Consider the following 24,570-nt stretch of genomic DNA (forward strand, 5'->3'; position numbering starts at 1 on the left):
CTGGGAAGGGATATGATTAATTATCATGTGCGCGTGTGCACGCACACTTGTCAAAAAAGCATACAATCCCTAAATCCTGTCGTGTACAAGATCCAAGGCACAATATTCTTGTTTAAATGATTTGTCAAAAACCAGCACTGCTTCTTTCAAGCAATTTCTTCACATATTACTTCAAATAACACAGAAATGTCACATCAAGCTTTGAGGTGTATCTGCAGGACACCAACTTCTGAACAATACCTCTTTGCACAAGGTTTTAAAACCACTACTAAAAAAAAAGGAAGCAGTGCATAACCTCAAAGGCAAACATTTCTTTGCCATTTACAGGGTTTTCAGGATACTGTGCCTATATTCTTAAAATTCCAAGTAAATGCTTTCCCTCACATTTCCTTTCAACCAACTAAGCCATTACCTGTTCAGCACTGCTCACTTTAGGTTTTCCCAGAGCCACATGGCTCCAGGTCATCATCATGGTCCAGGTATGAACAAAATATGTGAATTCCAGAAGAGAAATAACAATGGCTGGCCTTGAAATCAAGGCATTAGTTTAAGGAACGTGATGTCAAGGAGACTGAAATTGAAGCAAACAGAAATCAGGGGAAACTCTCCAAAGTCTGAAGGCATACAAGCCAGTTAGTTGTGATTACCGACCGTTGTTGCAGGATGTGTCAAGGCAATAAATGGTGACTCAGCAATAGGTTACCTAAACATTTCAACTGCTCCATCCGTGACCTTCCCTCTACTTTTAAATTAGCATGCAGGATGCTTGTTGATAAGTTCAGTGTATTTAATTCAATTTGCAACTCTTCAGGTAATGAAATGATTCCTATCTTCAAGCAGCAAGCACTTGGACGACATGTTAACTTGGATGAATATATGACAAGTAATATTTGAGTTATAAAAGTGCAAGGCAATGATCATTTTTAACAAAAAATACAAGTACCTCCACTTTACAGTCAAGTATATGCCAAGTACAGAAGCAGGTCTTAGGCTCAATATTCTGCAACAAAAAACTCAATTCCTGATTCCCCACTACCTACTAGACACTAAGGATGTGTATGATGGAATATTCACCACCTGCCTGACACAGCTTCAAAAACACTCAAGAAGCTTGACACCATCCCAATGGATTGGTATGTCATCCATAACCTACTACATCTATTCCCTCCAATATAGACACACAGTGGCTGCAATATGTACATCTACAAGGTGACTTGCAGCAACTCACCAAATTTATTTCAGAAGAACCATGCCACCCCACAACCTCCGTCACCTAGAAGGAAAGCACAGCAGACACACAAGATCACCTTCGTATCACACAATATCAAGATGTGTGAAAAAGATAATTCCTTCATCATGGTTGGGTCAAAATCATGAAACCCTCTTGCTACTAGCACTGTGGAACTACCTACAACACATGGAATGTAGTGGTTCAAGCAGCAACTCATCACCACTTTCTCAAGAGCAATTATGGATGGACAATAGAAGCTGATTCTACCAGCAATGCCCAGAGGCCATGAACAAATTACAAAAATTAACATACTCAGTTTCACATTTTCTGGTTAAACTATACTCATATTTTCCTTCAAATGTTGTGTGATTAATTGCAACACTGAACTGTAATAAATAAAATGTAAATTGATAACTATTTTTAGGAAGACAAATTTTCCTGGCCTAGGGAATAGTGATTTAAAGCTCTTTGTTTGTTCTTTTTATCAAGTAGCTATTCAACCTCGAGTGGGCCAAGTGCTTATGCAAGCATGCCTTTTAAAAAAACTCTGCAGCTGCATGCAGAGCTTCCAGGTAGTCTGCAGGTTTTATACACAGCTGCCCACAGCTACACTAAATACTGCAGGCCCATCTGGAACGAAGGTCATAAAAATTTCCAGCATCATGCTTTGTAGTTTACAGAAGACTGTTCTTGCTATGTATCTTGTAAAAATTCAGTTACTGCAGAAGAAAAAATGTCTTCATTTCATTCTGTTTCTGCTGCACACCGTGCTTCAACTCGTCTATTCAGCATATACTCATCCAAGTACACCTGTGTTCATGTGTTAAGTGAAGTGCTGACAAATAAAACCTTAACTGCTTGCAAAATAAAGAGATATCTCCTGCAAGGCAGCACCACTTTCTCTTTCCCTCATGTTTATTTCATGAATAACTAAGCTTCTATTGGCACCATGTCATATTTTACTTCATACAGAATTTTCAATAGTCATTTACAACTTTGTTGTTTTATAGAATAAAGGGTATTTAACGCAATGGAACACCCTGAAAGCAATACATTATCAGAGCTATTAATGATTTTTACCAAACCCTACCAACCTTTATTCATCAAAGCATTTTATTTTCAAAGGATAAATTTCAGTGCAAAGAGGGATCAACAAACGAATTGCTTGAAAGCCTTTCTGATGTAAGCCTGAAGTTAGGAAAGCTTAATGAAGGCTTTAAAATCCACCAGGGCTTCACAATGTACATCTGACTTGGTGATTTATGCATATTAATAACCTCAGCCTACTGAGGCAATCTGAGTTGTACATGTCCTCAGAATCTTAATGTCTTCAGCTCCACTGGGATTATTACAAATGTAAATTTCTAAGATTCTAAGCTATTAATCTCTGTCTGTCCTCCTGTTCAGCAACATAATGACTAATTAAACATCAAAAGACCTGTATAGGCGATCTTCCTTGACAGCTTCTGTCCTGGTTTCACTCCCAAGAGGAGACTCAAATGGCTGGGACAAGGGGCGAGATTGTACAAATAAGCCACATATCATCATTACTAAATCTAGCAATGTGACATTTGCTATCAATTTAAACATTTCAAGTCATTTCATTACTATCTTTTGTTGTCATGTTCACAGCATAAAATGCACAAAAACATTTCATTAGAAGAAAGATAAATTACAGCTCACACCACATCCTAACAGAAAACTATACTCACAGATGAAGGCAAACCTGGAGGCACCTTTCTTACTTTCTTTGTCTGTGTGGGATCTGCACAGAATGAAATATAGATTGTAACTATATAACACTTGGAAATAAAAAGAATTTACTTCTCTTAAAAATATAATGCTAACAGCAGTTTGACTCTGTGCAGGTCATTGTTATAGACAAGAATTCACATTTATAGAACATCTTTAACATAGAAAACCATTCTGTGACACTTAGTTGAGACATGAGAAATGACACTAAACAAAATCAAAAATGTTTGGATGGGTGACCAAAAGACATGTCAGATTTAGGAGGATCTTAAAGAGGGCATGCAGAAAGTGAATTTAGAGAGTGGAACCCTGGGAAGCTGAAGGTGAGTCAGTAATGGTGGAAGCAAGGAGGTGGGTTCCACAAGAGCCAGGAATCAAGTAGAATGAAAAGAGCTTTGGGAAAGTGGAAGAAATTATTCAAAAACAGAAAAGGTGAGAGCACTGGGAAAGAATTATAAATTTAGGACATAGGCACTGGGCACTCATGTAATGAAGTGACCATCAGTAGTCTTACCAGTGGAGGTCCTTGATCACCCACAACTCTCCAAATGCTTACAGAGAATAACAATCCCTGGGTGAGTTCTCTCATGGAAGATGAAGTCAATTGAAAAATAGAAGGTTTAACAAGTCAGGACAAGGCTCATTGAAAATGATGAGTAATGCTGAAGACAGGAGATGGTAACAGACGCCTACAGGGAGAGTGAAACCAAAGAGGGTGTTTTAGCAACGATCTCTAATTGAAAGATAACTGCACTGTGCAAACCGAAGAATCTACACCAACCAAAGTGAGTCCAGGCAGAAGGAAACATTCCAGCATTGAAAAGGTTAGAGATGGGAAAGTTTATTGACCTGAGAGAAAGAGAGAAAAAGGTGAACATCTCTAAATGTTAGATGCAGAAAACTGTGGTGCAAAGTCTCCGAATTGTGTAATCATGAGGGACTTGGATTCAGCACAGAATATGCAGCAAGTCAGAAAGAGAAAACAGGCAACGAAAAGGACTATTTAAATCAGGTAAGAAGTTGAAAACACAGAAGGTACTGAGAATTGACAGGAAACATTGATTGTGGAAGAAAGAGTTCAGCTACTAATAGCAGCAGTTCAAAGGGAAATGACAGATTAGACATGAAGGGGTCTACATGAAGGTGATGATGAATTCAGGAGCTATACTTTACAGCAATAGTTGTAATGTCAGATATGTGAATGGGCTCAAAGGTTGGAGCAGCAGTGATGGTGGGGGAACAGAAAAATAAATTATTGCAGTTAGTCCAACATTTTAAGGGGAGTGCCACAGTCTGTTTGCAGAAAGCATTGAGCTTGCATTTCATAATTAAGGCTTAAAGCATCTCTGAACATTGCAGTCAATATTTGAGCAGAGTCAGAGTTATCTAGGGAGCTCTACCTTCTTTTTGGTTAACATTACCTTTCATGTGAATTTATAACAAATGAGTGAATAATGGTTTGAACTTCAACAACGAAAAGCTTTCAGTCAAATCTGACTTCACTTTTTTGTCATTGTACTTCCCAATCCTGACCTATCTTTGCTCCAGCACAACTGAGTGAAAGGAAGATGCAAATAAATAGTATTGGACTAAGTTGGGTGGCACAGTGGTTAGCACTGCTGCATCACAGCGCCAGGGACCTGGGTTCGATTCCACCCTCAGGCGATTGTCTGTGGGGAATTTGCACATTCTCCCAATTTAAGTGTGGGTTTCCATTTGGTGCACCAGTTTCCTCCCACAGTCCAAAAGTGTGCAATTTAGGTGGATTGGCCATGCTAAATTACCCATGGGGTTCAGGGATGTGTAGGTGAGGTGCATTAGCCATGGGAAATAATGGGGTGGGTGCATGGGTTTGGGTGGGATGCTCTTTGGAGAGTCTGTATGGACTTGTTGGGCTGAAAGGCCTGTTTCCACACTTTACAGATTCTAGGTTTATGCAGGGTGAAAGGCTTCCTTTCAATGATCACCTGAAGCCATCAATGTTTCTTTCCTGCAATATTTTCTGCTGCATTCAACATGTATTAGAAGTTTTCTGAGATTGCCTGACAAAGTTCACACTTTAATTGTATATAATTATTATGAACATTTAGAAACAAGTGTCAGCCACATTCTGTTATTCAACCTCCTAACACCAGAAAGATTATGCATCTTGAGATAACAGATATTTATCATTTTCAGATTTAAAGTTAGCAATTTATTAAGAGTCAATTGTAATTTATGGAAAGGAGTTCCAAATTTTACCACGCTGTGTGGTGGAAAGTGTTGCCTAATTTTACCCTAGCATTCCATTATTTTCTTTGTTTATACTTAAATAGTTCATATACCTGGAGCCTCGAATATCTTTGTACCTCCTCTGTTACAGATCTTATAATTTGTAAACTAGCCTGCAAAATGACTCTTATTAGATAAAAATGTAAATGACCGGGCAGCTGTAGTAGTACAATTTGAAATCCACTTGTCAAAGTTTTCCCATTCGGTTAATCTACCAATAGCACCTTAATTTTATGCTTCCAATGTTACCTATCTTTGGGTCATTGGCATAATTGGACATGTGGTTTTCTATCCCACCATCCAAGTTGCATGCCGTCAATTAGAGTATCTAATTCATTATCTCTATTCAGTCTCCTGTACAAGTCATATTTCTAATCACAGCAAAACGTTGCCAACAATTCTTTGAACTTCACCTGCAGCTAAGTCTCTTATGAAGAAATTTATCTTGCCTGCTTCAAGTCCAAATAAAATAATCTACATTTAATGTTATTTCATTTAGTGCTGTTTTACCCTGATGTCACAAATTTATTGGGACTGAAAATCTCACAAAGCATTGTGTTTTTATTAAAGTTGAGTACTTTACCTAATTGGCATTGTTTTTGAGCGACCTCTTACCAAACAACAGCAAACCAGATCAGCCATGACCAAGTATCCACAACCTAGGCAAAATGCAGCATGTCCTATGCACTGTCTGACCAGCCTTGACACACAATCCACTTTGTGAGTCCTCCCCACTCCAGCCATCACTCCAGAAAGAGGGGGAAGGGGTAGAAAAAGCCATCATGCATAGCACTGACCAACACCCATCAGCTAGGGGAAGGAAGGAAACAGTCCCACAGACAGCCAAGAGTGCAACCTCGCCAAATGGACCTTCGATGTGGAAGCAGTAAGAAAGAAGAGGCTTCACTGACCTCCCAAAATACACTACCAGGCAGTGATTGATTGATCAAGAACATACAACAGCCCTGGGAGGCAGCCTTGAGGTAATAGGCAAAGGCCTCCAGCTCTGACCCCATGTTGTGGCACTCCGCCTTCCACACTGAGGTTTTCTCTAGGACTGTCAGTAGATAGAACGTTAAATTTAAAAATATTAAAGAAAAACTTATTTTAACAGTTATTTTAGTCACACTGTAAAAATTCTTCCATTTAAATCACCATATTTCAATTTGGGATACAGGTATGTTTCATTCTTTTTTTCTCTGCTGAGAAAGGTCTAATGGCACAAAATTCTAGTTTCAATATCAATTCCGCGGAAGTTAAAACTTCACTTAAAATGGTTACACTTAAAGTTACGATTTTCAGGAACACAATCAACTTTTAAGTGAGGATTGTCAACTACTTCAGTCACCTCTTCAAAACAAAATCCAACCAGTTTCCTTACGCAGGCCTGCCCCTTAGAAATCCATTCTGGCTTTCTCTCAGAGTCAAACATTTTCAAGACGTTTAGTCACCCTAACCTTAACTATTCACTGTTGTAGTTTCTCAATAATATGTGCAAGGCTAGCTCGTCAATTTTCTGGTTTTCCCACTCACTTTTTTTTAAAAAACGCCTGAATGGTACACAAATTTTCAATGGGAAGGAACGGTTTTGACCTTGAGAGTTCAGAAGATTAAAATTAGGGCTTCTGTAAAGTTTTCACCTACATTTTTAAAATCTGCTTGATCAGTTGACTCTCACGCTACCTGCCATTATTTTCTTTGATGTCTTTAAATTGATTAGTTTAATTTTGGTGGTATCTTTCTTGCTTCACTGTTAGTTTCCTTCAGATTCCTGGCGTACAGACCTCACTCTCAGTTACAAATACTGACCCAAAATGATGATTCAACATGCCATTTCCACCATTTTAATCACTGACAATATCATCACAAAGTTTTTAAAGGGCCCATCTTGCTCCTGACCATCCTTTTACCTAATATAATTGTAAAAACATGTTGACCTTGAAATCTCTTGCAAGTTTGTTTTCATACTCTGCCTTAAAAAGTATTCAAAGACTCAGCTCTCTCTGCCTTTGTTTTTGGAAGATAGTTCCAAAGAATCATAGCCCTCAGAGTGAAAAATTACCCTGAACGAGTGCTGTATCACATTAAATAAATTTTTGAACATCTTGCACAAATCTTGTGCTCATTTACCCAAACAACAGATTTGTAAGTTTACTATGGGCAATCTCAACCACACCTCAAATCTAAACAGTTGTTTCACACTCTTTCCCTTCTAACACAACACTGAAATCAATATCATGATCATTTCATGCTGTTGATGAAACCTGACTCATTACTGATTAATCTATTTAATATAATCTGTCCACTTATGGATTCAAGGGCATTATGTTTCAAGAAACTACCCAAACACCCCAGAAGCTCACTACTTTCCTGATATATGCTAGTCTACTCATTGTAATCTATATGCATGTTAAGATTCCCCTAAAATCATATTGAATTGACAATATGTTTACCTCTCAATATATCTAACTTATAAATGAAACAATATCATTGTTAATGCCTCCCCTCTACTATTTCCCCATCTTTCTTGCAGCCTTTATAAACTGCTGTATCAAGTTTTCAGTCACAAGCCATCTTGCAGTTCTATTTCAGTCAAAACGACTACATCATAGTAACCAAGTTGAACTTGAATCTGCAAATTCATTCAGTTTTGCTTAAATTGCCAAGGCTACAATCTTTTATCCACAGTTCTTACCATGCTCTCTCCTGCTTTAATTTGAACATTTTAGTTTACTCTGCTCCTCCCATAATGTACTGCCTAAAACAAAGTTTCTGACATTCGTCTATTCTCTTATTATTTGTTATAAACTATTATTGATACTAACGTTTTCACCTGCAGATGAATTGGAAAATGATACCAAGATTATTGCCACAAAGAAACAAAGAACTGGGGATTCTAAAAATCCAAAACAAAAACAGAAATTACTACAGAAACTCAGCAGGTCTAGCAACATCTGTGGGGAGTAAACAGAGTTAACATTTCAGGTCCACAGATGCTTCTTCAGGTGATTATAACCCTTGAGTTTCATTTTTAAACTTAGATACTTTGGACTTCCCAGATGCAACATCATGGGAATTTGTTTTTAAATGGTTGTTGATACTAAAAAAGGACAGCCCAGGAAATGAACCAGACAAGTGAACAATTGGATCATTCTATCCTCTCACCAATGCCACTTTTAGATGATAGCCTAGTTATTCCTGGTCTCATTTCACTCAAGCATGCTTCACATTCCCTGAGATTTTAAGTGGCTCACAAACTATGAATGTAAACACAAACCTAGAGCTGGTGTGTCATGAAGCGGTCTTCTGCGTGGATTTGTAGCCGTAAAAGGATAATACACTGTTCCAGGCTTCCCTGATGATGGGACAGGTCCAGGACTGCTTATTTCCACATCTGATCGAAGAATGCTGGACTGCAAAATAATACAAAAATGATAATCGATTCTGCATAGCATTTTCCAAGATAACATAAGCAAAGCATTCTATTTTCAAACAGGACTCACCTTAAGGATTTCCTTAAATAGACCAAAAGATATTTCTGAGGTTGAGATTCATAAACATTAGCTTTACCTTCAAATGTGTTAACAGCACCTTAATATTAACTAAACAAAGCATAAATTATTCATGCTAATCTTAGTACATAAAAATCTTAATAGAGCAAACTGAAAATGTACAAGAATACCCAAATTTACGTTACAGATTTCATGCAGTGCTTTTCTCACTTGATCTAAATATGAAAGTACTGCAATATTAAATCAAGGTCAAAATGTAAGACAATAAGAAGTAAGTTTTCTGCTGTGTTGCTAACGAGTTCAGCAATGGATTTTACATAATGTAAAAACCTGAATCAATCATGTTAAAAGACTTGGAGCAGTTTTACTTTAGTACAGTCACACACACAAGTATAATCTAGGTACAATCAGTGATCCGTTGTCTCAAATAGGCTATAATGTCTTATTGAGCAAGTGCATGATAGAAAATCGCCAGCACAGACACTTCTGAAAGGTCAGTGAACATAAATTTCTCTCCACAGATGCTGCCAGAACTGCTAAACTTTTCCAGCAATTTGTTTTGTTTCTGATTTCCAGCATCTGCAGTTCTTGTGGTATTTATTCAGCACTGACAAAATTTTGTTTAAGCTTTAGAATAAATGCACAACTTTTACAAGTAACAGGCACACCATTTAATTCAAATATGTCCAAACCACTGAAATATTATGACATGTTTGTAAGATATTTTGATGCAATATACCAAATTTACAACAATAACTGGAGGAAAAAAATGTTTTAATTAGTACCTGGCTCTCAGTTAGTCAATAGTTAATTTTATTTTTATTGCCAATTTGATTTATCAGTGCCATAATTCACATATATAGTCAGTTTACGATCAATGTAAGTTGTACACATTATTAAAAATACATTATAGTTCAACATATTTTGTTGAATTTTGAATAGTAAAGAAAAAAATTAGTTTGAAATGTTTTGGGAACTTGTAACTTTAAAAAATTTTTGAAAATATTTTTTGTATTTGTCATTGGTATATTGAAAAATATTGATTCACATAGAAGCAATTCTAACAGGAAATCAAGAATCTGTATAGCAGTCGGGGACAAAAAGGAGAGTGAAGGCAGTCAAAAAACTATCATGGAGACAGATTCTCAAGCTGTCAAAGAGCAGTCTTTTTTTCCCCAAAAAGGACTATCGCTTCTATTTTATTCACCTTTAAGTGACTGAATGCAGAAAATTTACCATACTGCACAAAGGTTTAGACACCTCTGGTAGATGCACACTACAGTCAAAGGAATGGAGTTAAACAGAATCTGGAAAGAATCGAGCCATTATTAAAGGGTTTGACAGGTGGAAGCCTGGTTTGTAGAAGCCAGCGATGGAGCTGGAATTCAGCCCCGGGTGCTGGCAGGTGGGACTAGATTGGGATGGGATATCTGGTCGGCATGGATGGGTTGGACCAAAGGGTCTATTTACATGCTGTACATCTCTATGACTCTATAACTGAGGGGCAAAATTCATGCCTTATAATTGAGTAACTGCCTGGCAGCTCCATCAGATAGCTTTGTTATATTTGTCATTCCATGTGTATTTATAGCTCATTTTGTCCATGATTTATCCATTAATTCATGTTTAACTGACTTTGATTCTGACTTGTGTTGAAGTATAAATTATAAAAAATGAAATCCTCTCCAGTAATTTCTTCAGTTGAGTTTCTTTTTTTTACAAATTTTGAAGGGGATTCGAGCAACATTGTAGAGATTAAATTATTTAGCCATTAAGGGAACTAAATTAGAAAGGTCTCGAAACAGGAATGGGGTTCAAAACCTTCAATTAATTTATACGCGTTTATTGCGTTTTTGGATCACATCTGCTCATTTGAAGCATGTCTGTTTAAAGTTAGTATTCACTGCATTGTTCGTTGGCAAGATACATCAGAATGAAATCACGACTGAGAAATGTTTAGCCCTCTTAAAGTTCAACTTCACCACTGAAAGTCACTTCCAAGGACCTAGATACAATATTTTGATGGCCTCACACAGGTGTTACGGTCAGTGGATGTTTACTTGGTAGTACAGAGCTTGAGCAGTACTGAAAGAAAGAGATATGTTGTCAAAGCTTTTCTGTCCTGATGTGGGCTAATGAAAAGCTTTGACAGCATGTCTTTTTCTTTTTCAAATCAGTAAATATATTTAAATGCTGTACCTACCAAATGTACCAATATTCTCAGACGCAGATCAAAATCAGAACTCATTAATCAACAATCTCTTATCAACCAGATCTCTTGGCTAATATGGATAAACTTCACCTCTCTCACGAACACTTCGCGCTGCAGCAAGATTCACACCCACATTCCCTAGGTTGCACACATATTCAACCATTAAAACCATACAAGTCTGGCAGACAACTTGCAGTCAATGTTTAGGAGCATGAAGGAGTCCAGCACCAATTTGGCATTTGGCCTCATAATCAGCTTAAAGCCTACCTCTTCCAAAACTGAGGACGTAGTCAACTCAATTAGCATCCATGATGCAGTATCTGATGGTCAATGCTGGGACTCTCAATACAGGATAAGCCAGAGTGTTGTAGGAAGCTCAGTTTATTGCCATGCAAGCTCATTTTGCTGCCATGCAATCTTATACTGCTGTCACCATGACTATGGATTACAGTGTGTAAGCAGGCTGTCACAGCAGTTCAGCAATCAATTACCAGGATTGGTATGACACCACCCCATGAATATGGCAGGTTTCATCAAGTACAAAGTGTCACAGAGCTCTCTCTCTCTCTCTCTCTCTCAAGAAGATAGCATTCATCCTGCCATCCGTGCCAATCCAAACATACCCTTGGCAGCTGACTGTCAGCCTAGGCTGCTGTCCTTCAGGCTTAGATGCTACAGTTCGCAGCTACTAGACCGAGAACCAATAAAGATTGTTCACCAAAGTCGTCTGCTAGCAAACCCATTTAAAAAGAAACACGTACTGCAGCCACTGGTATATCACTGTGCAGCAGTAGAAGAGTAGCAAACACAATGAAGACAGGTGCTAAGGGATGATTAGGGTGCTTACATTACTTCTGTGGCATAGAATAATTTATAAATTTAGTTTGGAATATTTAACATCGTAGTCTTTATGTTAGCATTGCCATTAAAAAGAAACGAAAATGTCAGCGAAAAAGGCAAGGTATGTAATGTGGGACGTTTGGTGAATGAGGAATTGGGTTCCACTGTAGAGAAAGTGCAGCAGTTTATAGAGAAATGCAGGTGAGAATTCAAGACAAAACATCAGCTGCATTGGGAAGTTGCTACCTTTCACATTTGGCTGCATTCTCCACAGACAGCTTGGGAAAAATGGGGCTGGAAAATTGCATTCCTCCCTTCCTCTCTAATACTTCCTGATAACTTACAGCAAACTCCCCTCTCCTGTTAGAAGTAGAGCATTAATTGACAAATAGAAATCTTTTGTTAAAAAAACTCAAAAATTAATATGCAAGTAATGCTTTAATATTAGAAACAAGTTAGCCTAAAATTAATGGAGATTTTCAGTTAAGGAGCACAAGCAGGTTTTAGTCACACCTAGTTTCTTTACATTCTTCACTCCAGTACCAAGTAATAAGCTGGATTTTAAAAAGCAGTTCAGTACCAGTAGGTTCGAATGGAATAATATCTTCAATGGTTATCAGCAGGAAATAAAAGACATTAGGTCAGTTAGGATCCCCTTCAATGTCTAGTCTTGAACAAAATTCTGTGAAAGTCTTGGTACTAAGCTGCATTGTTTCAAGTCTCAGCTAATGTGCTAAATATTGATTTATTTGTGGAGAAATGCTCAAGCAACAAAGAAATGCAAAGAAAGAAAATGACAAATATCTGATTCTATAACAGCAACACAAATAACAAAAAAAACTGAGCAACAAAAACATCTGTAAAAATCACAATGCTTCAAGGCAATCTCTTGAAATTTTAATTATCATCTTTGATGCCAAAATGTCTTGCAGACTTGAGAAGATAATGACAGTCATCCATCAATTGCATCCTGCCAGAGTAATCAGACTAATCTAGCTCACTGGAGGAAAAGACAGCAACCTGGGGTACTGGGTAGTGGAGCACGGCAACACAATGTACAGATTCAAAATAGCTGATATCTGAGCTTAGTATTGTTTATGATTTATACGAACGCATGAAAACAATGCTAGAAAGCAAACAAGCAGCAATATGGAATCTTGCACTACTGCAAAAATTTATTGTACTTACACAATAAAATCACCACTTAAGATTTACAAAACTGAGCTCTCAATTTCATACCTCACAAACTACCCTTTAGAAAAGAGAGGTCAGCCAAAAATCTGCTGCCAGTGTCATAACTCAAATCTCACAATTCCATGCCCCTACCAATCCTCTGATTGCCGACCAACAACAGCTCCCAGCCATGCAACATCTTGATTTTAAGTCCTCACTCCTCCTTATCACTATAATCTCTTCCGGCCCCTCAACTCCCCAACAGATCTGCATTCCTCTAATTCCAGAGTCTCTCAAACCCCCAATTTTATCTGAAATAATACTGGTGATTGTGGCTTCTGTTGCTTTGGCCCCATGTTTGGAATACCCTCCCAGCCTCATTTTACTTTGATTCATTTTCAAAGATCCTTCTCAAAGTCAACCTCTTTGACCAAGCTTTTGGCCATCTTACCTGACAGCTTCCTAAAATTAGATTAGATTCTCTACAGTACGGAAACAGGCCCTTCGGCCCAACAAATCCACACTGACCGTCCAAAGAGTAACCCACCCAGTCCCATTCCCCTATCCTATATCTACCCCTGACTAATGCACCTAACACTATGGGCAATTTAGCATGGCCAATTCACCTGGCCTGCATATCTTTGGATTGTGGGAGGAAACTGGGGCACCCAGAGGATACCCATGCAGACACAGGGAGAATGTGCAAACTCCACACAGACAGTCACCAGAGGCTGAAATCGAAGCCGGGTCCCTGGTGCTGTGAGGCAGCAGTGCTAACCACTGAGCTACCATGGCGCCGGATGTGTTATGAGGATTGGTAGGGGCACAGAATTATGACATTTAACTTATGAGTTCTTATGTGTCTTAGTATCATTGTTTGTTTATAATGCTCCTGCCAAATATCTGCAAAACGTTTTAGTGTCAAAGTTGATAATTATCATTTAAGCGATTGCCCAGAAACGCACTACTTTTAACTGGCATTTTCACTGCTCGGTTATGAATCGTCTTGCCAGCATGTATTGTATGGGCATGCCAAGTCAAAACATAATGACCTGCTTCTCATAACGAAGCCTGCTCTGACCTCCTCTTCGTATGGGAACCTTGAATCTACTTGGACTAGTATGATAAAGTAAAACCACATTGTGTGTTTTAACTGGAAGAGTCTCTTATAATTAACAGGATATAGTTTATTGCATGTTAGCAGCTAGTTACAGGTTACAGTGACATGTTAGCCATTGTTCCAGAGACTCTACAAGGACTAAATGTAAAGTCTCACTCTAAGGTTTTAAGCCCACAAGTCCATATGCCATCACTATAGTAGATTGAGATCACATTTATACTATCTATTTATAATCACTATACTAATATAATAACTATAGTGGAAATCCACTTAGAGTCACAGAGTAACAGAGATGTGCAGCACGGAAACAGACCTTTTGGTCCAACTCATCCATGCCGACAAGGTATTTTAAATTAATCTCGTCCCAGTTGCCAGCATTTGGCCCATATTCCTCTTAACCCTTCCCATTCATGTATCCATCCAGATGCCTTTTAGGTTGTACTAGCCTCCACCACTTCCTCTGGTATCTTGTTCCTTACATGTGTAAAAACATGATCCCTTTTAAATATTTCCCCCCTAACCTTAAACCTATGCCCTCTAGTCTTGGACTCCATTTACAGAGGAACCTCAAATATCTGAATGAGATGGGCGGGCACTATTTTGTTCGGATAACTGATTATTCGGATAATCAATTCAATGCCTCTCCTCTGGGAGTCAGTTTTCTGTTAAGTCCACTCCCTGTTCAGGGGTCGAGACTGCAGCATACCGCACGCGAACTGCCCCACCCGCCTGCCCCCAACTGTCCAACACCGCCGCCCCGCCCGCGCCCCAACCCCGTCCAACACCGCCGCCCCGCCCGCTCCCCAACCCCGTCCAACACCGCCGCCCCGCCCGCTCCCCAACCCCACAAATGCAAGAAAGACAGGGTCCCCCTTGTCCTCACCTACTACCCCACCAGTCTCTGTATCAAATGCATCATCCTTAAACACTTCTGTCAATTTCAACTAAACCCCACCACCAAAGACATTTTCCTCTCCTCACCCCTCTCTGCCTTCCATAAGGACCGTTCCCTTTGCCAGTGTTTGGTTCATGCCATTTTCCCCACCAAACCCCCAGGTACCTTCCCCTGCAATGTAAAAGATGCAAAACCGGCTGATACACCACTCCCCCCCAACCCCATCCAACACCACCCCCCAGCCACCCCCAAACCCCGTCCAACACCACTCTCCACCCACCCCCAACCAGCACATTCATAACACTACTTCCCGCACTTGGTTTACTACAGCACATTTTTATTCATTCATTCGTTCAGACCGGGATTACGTCTGCCTGGACTTAATGCATTTTGTTCATTATACATCTATAAGTTAATGTCATTAAAGTTACTCATTTTAATTGTGTTTGAATAAAAGTGAGATATATTAGCTACATACCAGTATATCTTTAATTCTTCGATATTTCATTATTCTGCTTTGTTTAGTTCCAAAACAATATCAGGAATAATATTAAATCCACTCGTAGAGGATTTTACGGGATACATTGTTCCTCTTTTAAAATCTAATGTCATATTCATCAGTGTTGGTTTTAAGTTAATTCTAAGTTAATTTACAATTAGTGCGCTCTTTAGAATAATAGTGTGGGTGTGATGTTTGAAGTTTTATTTCTTTAATTCGAGCACAGTTTGTTGAGTGAGCAGCTGTCAAACAGGTCATTCCTCCTACTCCCCCTGCGGCTACCCTTCCCCTCTATTCTCCTCCTCTCCTCTGCTCCTCCTCTCCCCCACCCCCGAGTATTCGAATATCAATTGTCCGAATTTTGGATTATCTGAAGAAGATCTCAAGGTCCCGATAGAAACACTACATCAAATAGGTGTTTCAACACTTGTTCGCGTGTTTTGTTTACAAGGATTAAAAATGAACCTGGCTTACTGAAATGCTGTGGAGAACAGTCCTGGACATCGATGGGAGCCCAGGCACTGTCTCCAAATGACTACTCTACCACCCTCTCTGTCTCCCCACACTTTCCATGGAGTTCTTCATAGGTATGTACCCTAAACCCCCATTCCCGAGATAATCTCTCCAACATTGTCCTGGACAGGGTAAAGGTGGAACCTGTCAAAAAGTTGCAGTAAAAAGTGTGTGTGCGTGTGCTATTTTGAGACTCACCCCGCAAAGGTAGCAGCAGTCTTACTGTTGGTGTCCGCTGATGGGGGGAGTGAGAGCCAGAGAGAGAAAGCAAGACAGGCAGAGCAATAAAAAAGAAAACTTTGGAAAACTCCTAGCCCCAGAGGAGAGGCATTGAATAAATTAACCGAATAATCAATTATCCAATCGAAATAGTACCCGTCCATCTCTTTCAGATAATCAAGGTTCCTCTGTACTACTAAATGCTTAACACAGAGTGCAATTTTTCTTCATTAATGGCAATCTCAGTTTATAATTCACAATTAAAAAGCAAGTCAGGAAAACAAAGCATCTTCCAAAAACCTTCAAGTCGGGAATTCTTCAAAAGGAATCAGGACGATATTTGTATTAAGGTAACTTCTACTAATTGAAAACAACTCAAATTTTGTGAAGAGGTGCAGTAACTGGATATTCTTGAGAGACTGACTGCACCATCTAACTATATGAATTGTAGTTCAATTTCAAAATTTCACATACTCAGCTATTAACAAACATTTAGGAGTAACCACAGGTAACAATCTAATTTCCTGCCCATGTCAGCTGCAGTGCCCCAGCAGAATGGTTATTAACACCATCTGTACTATCAAATTGCACATTTTCTTGTACTGATCTAAGCAACATTTTATAAATTTTTGAGGTCTGCTGTACAAAGGTTGTTCACAGTTCTGGATTTGGAACAAAATGTTGCTGTAGATATTGTCCTGATCAAGAAAATGCCTTCCTTTTCATGCAATAACAATGTATGCTCAAGTCGCCTTTGATTCTAGTGATTGCAATGGGTCAAAGCTACAAAAAGTCCAAATCTCACTTAGCTGGCATAACAGTAACTGAGGTGAGAAATTGAAAAGTTCATGCGGATGCAGTAGAGTGCACTTACAGGGGTTAAAACATGCTGTCAAGAAAATGTATGATGTACCTTATGTTTACTTTGCAACTGAATGCGCTAATGCAGTAATAATGTTCAGAAAGATTTGGAGCTTATAAAATGGTGCTGCATTATTAATGAAAGAGTCAGTTACTGCAGTAAGGAGGGTCGTAATCTTGAAAGGGTCTTCAAGTGAAGCTTGAGTACAGCTGAAGAATAAAAATGGAACAGTTACACTGTTGGGGGGTGTATGTGGACCCTAAAGCAGCAGGCAACAGAGGACCAGATATGTAGACAATTCACTGAGCTGAACAATAATACGCTAACTATATTAGGGCATTTCAACTTCCCTAACATTAATTGAGATAGTCATAGTGTAAAGCGTTTAGAGGGAGCAGATTCCTTTAAATGTCTTCAGGTGAGCTTTATTTATGTCAACATATAGAAGATCCAACGAGAGCCAGTGCAATACTGGACCTGACTCTGGGGAACAAAGCCAAACAAGTGTTTGAGGTGGCAGTGGTCGATTATTTTAGTGATAGCATTCACAACACTATACATTTTAAGTTGTAATGGAAAAGGAAAAAGATGGTTTCCAAAACACAGAGTTTCAGACTGGGGGGGGTGGGGCGGATTTTGTGACAGTAAGGTAGAATTTGGTCCAAGCAGACTGGGAGCAGCTACTCCTGGATAAATCTGCAGCAGAACTGCAGGGGGCCATATGAAATGGAATTAACAAGAGTACACTCCCAAAATATTCTCTTTAGGGTGAAATGTAGGAACAACAAGCTCAGAGAACCCTGGATGTCTAGGGATTTTCAGGACTGGATAAGAAGGAAAAGAGAGACTTTTTAGCAGGTACAAAGGGAGCAAATCAATAGAAGCCTTAATGGAGTATTGAAATTGCAGGGGGATCTTAAGAAATCAATTAGGAGGGCAAAGAGAGGGCATAAATAAACATTGGTAGGTAAGATTAGGGAGAATTCTAAGATTTCTGTAAGTATATCAAGGGGAAGAGGATAAGCAAGGAAAACGTTGGGCCAAAAGAGACCAAGGGGTCAATCTGTGTGCAGAGCTGGAGGGCACTGAAAAAATGAGTACTTCACACATCTTCACTTTGGAGATAGGTACAGACTTCAGGACTGAGAGGTTCTTGAGCAACTTGAAAACGGAGTGAGGTTGTCAAAGAGTCATACAGCACAGAACCAGATTCCTCGAACCAACTCGTCCATACCAACAAAGTTTCCCACTAAACTAGTCCCACTTGCCTGTACTCATCCTATTTCCCTCCAAACCTTTCCTATTCGTGTACCTGTCCAAACATCTCTCAAATATTGTAACTGTACCTGCATCCACCACTTCCTCATTCTACATACGAACCACTCAGTGTGGAAAAAGTTGCCCCACAGGACCCTTGTAAATCTTTCTCCTTTCACCTTAAAAAATGGCCCTGGATTTGAACTCCTCCACCCTAGGGAAAAGACCTTTGCTTTTTACCTTGTCTGTGCCTCAGATGATTTTACAAACCTCTATAAGGTCACCCCTCACCCTCCTACATTCCAATGAAAAATGTCCCAGCCTTTCCAGCCTCTCCTTATAACTTAAACCCTCCAGTCCTGGTAACAGCCTGGTGAATCTTTTCCGAACCCTCTCCACTTTAATAATATCCTTCCTACTGCAGGGCATTGGAGCTTTTGGCAGGTTTAGAAGTGGACAAATCCCTCAGTCCAGATGAGTTGAATCACAGGGTGCTGTGGAAGATGGGGGAAGTAGTTGCAGAAGCTCGAACCCAAATTTTTGATTGCTCTCTTGTCACAGGGGTGGTGCCAAAGGACTGGAGCACAGCTAACGTTGTTCCACTTTTCAAGGAGGATAGTAGCGACAAACCAGGGAATACTGGCCAATGAGTCTCAACATCACAGGTAAGGAAACAACTGGAGAAAATTCTGAAGGACAGAATTAATCTCCACTTGGAGAGGCAAGGTTTGATCAAGGATAGTCAACATGGCTTTGTTTGAGGGAGCACATATCCAACAAATTTGATGAAATTTTTTGAACAGGCAATCAGCCATGTAAAGCAGGGCCGTTCATATGGATTGCTGAAGGCAGTTTTTAAAAATTCATTCAAGGGATGAGAGCATCACTAGCCAGGCCAGCATTTATTGCTTGCCCCTAAGTGGTTTAAGAGTCAACCACATTGTTGTGGGTCTGGGGTCACATGTAGGCTAGACAAGGTAAGAATGGCAGTTTCCTTCCCTGAAGGACATTAATGAACCAGATGGGTTTTTCTAACAATCAACAATTGTCATCATTAGACTTTAATTCCAGGTGTCTATTGAATTCAAATTCCACAGTCTGCTGTGGCAGGATTCGAACCTGGATCCCGAGGACATTACCCTGGTCTGAATTAATAATTTAGTAATAATACCACAAGGCCATCACCGTCCCCATAAACTTAATATTAAAGGGTAGTTAAGGAGGAACAGTTACATTTCAGTCGTAGCATAGCAGCGAGGTTATGTTGGAGCTGTACAAGATTTTGGGCCACAGCTGGAGCACTCTGTGCAGTTCTTGTCACTGGACTGTGGGAAGAATGTGGTTGTACTGGAGGGGTGCAGACGAGATTCACCAGGATGCTACCTGGGATGAAGCAGTCGAGCTATGAAGAGATACTGGATATGCTGGGTTATTTTCTTCAGGGCACACAAAGCTGAGAGGGGGTCTAATTGAGAAATACAAGGGCATGGACAGACTGGATAGAAAATAGCTGTTCCCCTTAGTTGAAGGGCCAATAACAAGGGGCATATTTTAAGGTAAAGGCAGAGGACTAGAGGGTATTTGAGAAAAATATTTTTCACCCAGAGGGTGATGGCAATCGACAATGCACAGCCTGGGAGGATAACTCAGGCAGGAAACTCATAACCTTGAAAAAAGTATTTGGAGGAGCAGCTGAAATGTCATAATATTCAGAGCTATGAGCCAAGTGCTGGAAAGTGAGACTAGCATAGATTTAGAGCAGCTTTTGAATGGTGCAGACGCAATTGGCCGAACAGCTTCTCCTGCACTAAATGATTCTGTGACTCCAAATTAAATCAGTATGAAAACAACCAAAAGTATGTGGTGAATAGAAGAACCAGTCATACAATATGGCAGAATCAGAAAAGAGATTGTGGTCATAACAGCAAAGAATATTAAACTGCCCATCCAGTAGGGGCTGAGTTTCTTTAACAGATATACAGCTTGCAAATTCAAATTTGATTGCTGTGCAAGATACTTGATGATACATGATCCAAAGTCTGTATCAGAAGTTTAATATTCAGCCTTAAAATTGAATGAAATTAGGCAAGATTTCTTTGGAAAGGCAATTTTCAAATTACGTTGCTACAATTTTGGAGTTATGAAAGGGGATAACCAAATTCATTGAGGCAATTAGACCATGATAAAAGTGGACAAAGTTAAAGTGTTGGAAAGGGGAACCAAATGGAAGATTTTTACACAAAGTGAGTGGACTTGCTATCTTGGGAACTAAGCTATCAAGCAAGGTATCTTCAACTATGGAAATGTTTAGTCAACTCAAGCATATTTTAATTACTTTGAAGAAACTAAGGTGCGGCACGGTAGCACAGTGGTTAGCACTGCTGCTTCACAGTGCCAGAGACCCAGGTTCAATTCCTGCCTCAGGCAACTGTGTGTGGAGTTTGCACATTCTCCCCGTGTCTGCGTGGGTTTCCTCCGGGTGCTCCGGTTTCCTCCCACAGTCCAAAAATGTGCAGGTTAGGTGAATTGGCCGTGCTAAATTGCCCGTAGTGTTAGGTGAAGGGGTAAATGTAGGGGAATGGGTCTGGGTGGGTTGCTCTTCAGAGGGTCGGTGTGGACTTGTTGGGCCGAAGGGCCTGTTTCTACACTGTAGGGAATCTAATCTAATCTAATGTTTTATCCGTAGCATCTGCTATGGGGTAAAGTCAACCAACAAGGTGGCCTCAAATAGGGGCTGAGAGAGAGAGAGGTTCTCTAAGAAATATTTTCCCAGAGAGTTGGGTTTTGCACAACAATGCAAGTTTGGATACCTAATGTCAATTCTTTGAAGGGAAATGGCTTTGATAGCAATATTTGAGGATCGCAGATAACAAGTCAACGAGATGGTATAACCACAATTTACAGCAATGAGTCTATTTTGATGTCTTTGCAGAATACATTTAAAACCTGTGGCTTAACTATTGCTGGAATACAGAAAACATTCTACACAGAAAAACTGGCATTTATATAGCAACTTCACAAAACATTTTACTGTCAATGAATATTTTTGAATTATAGCTGTGTATGTGAACAAAGTTATAATTTTGAAAATTTTTGACAACCTTTCAAGAAGTTTAATTTAGAACAAAAGCAGCATAAAAGTAATGAAAAGTAATGATAAAATTCCTATTTATCAACACACTACACACCTCTTTGCACTTTGAACAACTCTTTACAGAAAGGCTCATGAAGCAAGTTGATGGACATGGGGTTCAGAAAGGCTTTTGACAAAGTTTTGCATGACAGACTGGATAAGAAGCCACGGAATCCAGGGCAAACTGAACCCATTCTGGCTTAAGGGTAAGAAGTAGAGGGTGATAGTCAAAGGGTAACTGGATGCCTGTGTCCAGTGACGTACAGAGCTGAGTTCTTTGCTGTTTTTCCTGTACATTAATATTCAAGACATGAATGTAAAAGGTATGACCAATAAGTTTACAGATGACAGGAAATTTGGTGGTGTGGTAAATAACAAGGAAGCATGTCTTAGACTACAGGACAACACTGATGGGGAACGGTGGCAAATGGAACTTAATTCTGAAAGGTGTGAGATGCATTTTAGAAGGACTAACAAGGCAAAGCAGTACACATCAAATGCTCAGACACTAGAAAGCGAAAAGGTTCAGAGGGACCTTCGAGTCTACATCACAAATCCTTGAGTTTCAGCTTTGATCTCCAGCGTCTGCAGACCTCACTTTCTCCCCAAAGCAGTACACATCAAATGCTCAGACACTAGAAAGCGAAAAGGTTCAGAGGGACCTTCGAGTCTACATCACAAATCCTTGAAAACAGTAGGACAGATGGATAAAATGGTTAAAAAAGCAAATGAAATACTTCGCTTTATTAATCAAGGACTGAATACACTTGCAAGGAGTTTATGACGGAGCTATATACAAAACATTAGGTGGATCACACAGTATATGTACATTTCTAGTCATCAACTATAACAAGCACTAGAAAGTACAGAAGACATATACACAGAATATTTACTAGGCTGGAACCCAGAGAAAGAAACTAGATAAGGCTGGAGTTACTTTGCCTAAAGCAGAGAAGGCTGAGGAGTGATCTGATTCAAGTGCACAAAATTATGAAGGACAATTTTTTTCCCCTTAGTAAAGGATTCAAGAATCAAAGGACACTGTTTTAAGAGAAGGAACAAGAAGTTTAGAGGGGATTTGAGGAAAAAAGAATTTCACCAAAGCGTTGGAACTAACCGGAACTCTGCCTATAAGGGTGGTAGAGGTAGGAACCCACTAAACACTGATGAACATTTGAAGGCTCCACCATACAACATACAAGGCTATGGGCCAAGTGCTGGACAAAGGGATTAGAATAGATGGATGCTTGATGATTAACTCAAACATGATAGGCTGAAGGGTTACTATCAGTGCTTAAAAACTCCATGACTCTAAGCTTTGATTCAATCTCAATACCGACAGGGTTGACTGAAAACTCAGCAAAGAAGTTACACTTGATAACTTCAGGTTTCTGTGGCAGGACAAAGGACTGGCATAAAATTCACTGAGGATATTCTTGCCTTTCCTGAGATGTTAGAATGGTGAGGTGAGAATAAAATGCTTGAACCAGATTAATGCCTCCGGCTCACAAAACCATAAGACATAGAAACAGGAGTTGCTTGTGCAACCCATTAAGCCTGCTCTGCCATTCAACATAATCATGGCTGATCCAACAAGCCTCGCATCCACTTGCTGCCCGACCTCCGTAATTCCTGATTCCCCTACTGGTCAAGGATCGATCTCAGTCTTAAATGTACATGAGGATTGTACTCTTACAGCTTGTAGTGGCAAGGAGGACTCTCAACTGTCAGAGAAAAAAACGCTCCTCATCTCAGTCCTACACTGACACCCCTTTATTCTGGAACTAAGCCCTCTGGTCCTAGACTTTCCCATGACTGGCAACATCCTCTCATCATTTATCCTGTCAAGCCTTAAGAATTCTGTGTGTTTCAGTGAGATCACCTCTCATTCTTTTACACTCTAACTGTCGCAGCACTTCTCTTGAATGGATACCCCACTTACCTTGAAAATGTTCAGGCAAACATAAATATGGCTACATGATGTAAATAATAAAGTTTAATGTGAAAACAGGACACTCACCCACAAATCACAGTTCAGAATACCAATACAGCCTCTACCTCACAATGCAAATTAGGATGGGATTAAAAACTGATAAAAAATGACGACACAATGCCAATGTTCTTTTTTTTGCAAACAATGCTGGGGTGATGTCCTTGTGTATCCCTTCAATTTGTCTGATGTAACCTCACACACAGTAAATGAAATGGTACTGATTTGTGCAGGGGTCAAGTTTAGGGTTGCCGAATAGCTGCACATCTTAAAGAAAACATTGCACATGAATATACCATGACATATTCATCAAGCTGAAATATTCATATTCATTATGATTTATTGAGTACAACTGACAAACCTTTTTTTGAAAATTATGCTGAGACAGTGAGAAAGAAGCACAAAATATCCACACAAACAGCAACATTTTCTTTTGCCCTGGGCAGATTAAGACACAACTGATTTTAAGGTAAAAACCTTTTCCAAGGTTTCATTTTACTTGATTAAAACCATGCATCCTTCAGAATTAAATAGAGTACGACTATGCACCATAATCAAACGCTGATCAAAAAAAGTGGCAAGTATAAACTTACTTGACATACTGGGATTCCTGGGTCTCTCCCAAAAGGTGGAAGAGTTGCCCTCTCCGAAACTTTTCCTAGAAACAAAAAATCAAATTCAGAACTTTGTACAATTAGAATACAAGGTTATCCTACAGGTACAGACTCGGAAACAAAGCACACGCATCTTTTGAAATGTCTGCGTTCTTGATGCACAACACTGAATAATGATACCTAAGTGCAAACTTCATTGCACAGAATATATGCTTTTAAAAATGGCGATTTCTTTTCATTCTTTTTATTCATTCACAGGATGAATGTGTTGATGACTAGGCCAGCATTTACTGCCCATTCCTAATTGCCCAGAGGTTGTTTTATTTTATCCCAAAATTAAGTACCCTATGAGGTCAATGATTTAATATTGCCTATAATTTACTTGGAATATTTAGATAAACTGGAATTATTATAAATTACTTCACAAATCAAAAATTTCTTAACAATCCTACAGTAAAACATTCAATACTTGAGTAT

At 39.3% G+C, this 24,570-nt stretch overlaps 1 protein-coding gene across 7 annotated transcripts in view; it reads right to left on the reverse strand.

Annotated features, from left to right (window-relative positions):
• Positions 1 to 24,570, reverse strand: part of tcf12 (transcription factor 12) — a 330,257-nt gene that overhangs the window by 132,386 nt on the left and 173,301 nt on the right. For 5 of the 7 annotated variants that reach the window (XM_043677463.1, XM_043677468.1, XM_043677462.1 and 2 more), the window contains exons 6-9: positions 24,073 to 24,137; positions 8,532 to 8,667; positions 2,944 to 2,996; positions 1,229 to 1,273 (exon numbers count right to left, since the gene is read on the reverse strand). In XM_043677463.1, the coding sequence (XP_043533398.1) occupies positions 1,229 to 1,273; positions 2,944 to 2,996; positions 8,532 to 8,667; positions 24,073 to 24,137 (299 nt within the window). The remainder of the gene's footprint in view (positions 1 to 1,228; positions 1,274 to 2,943; positions 2,997 to 8,531; positions 8,668 to 24,072; positions 24,138 to 24,570) is intronic. The other 2 variants (XM_043677467.1, XM_043677465.1) reach the window with 1 other exon arrangement.

This window comes from Chiloscyllium plagiosum, chromosome 36 (assembly GCF_004010195.1).
Source record: "Chiloscyllium plagiosum isolate BGI_BamShark_2017 chromosome 36, ASM401019v2, whole genome shotgun sequence".
Lineage (NCBI taxonomy): Eukaryota > Metazoa > Chordata > Chondrichthyes > Orectolobiformes > Hemiscylliidae > Chiloscyllium > Chiloscyllium plagiosum.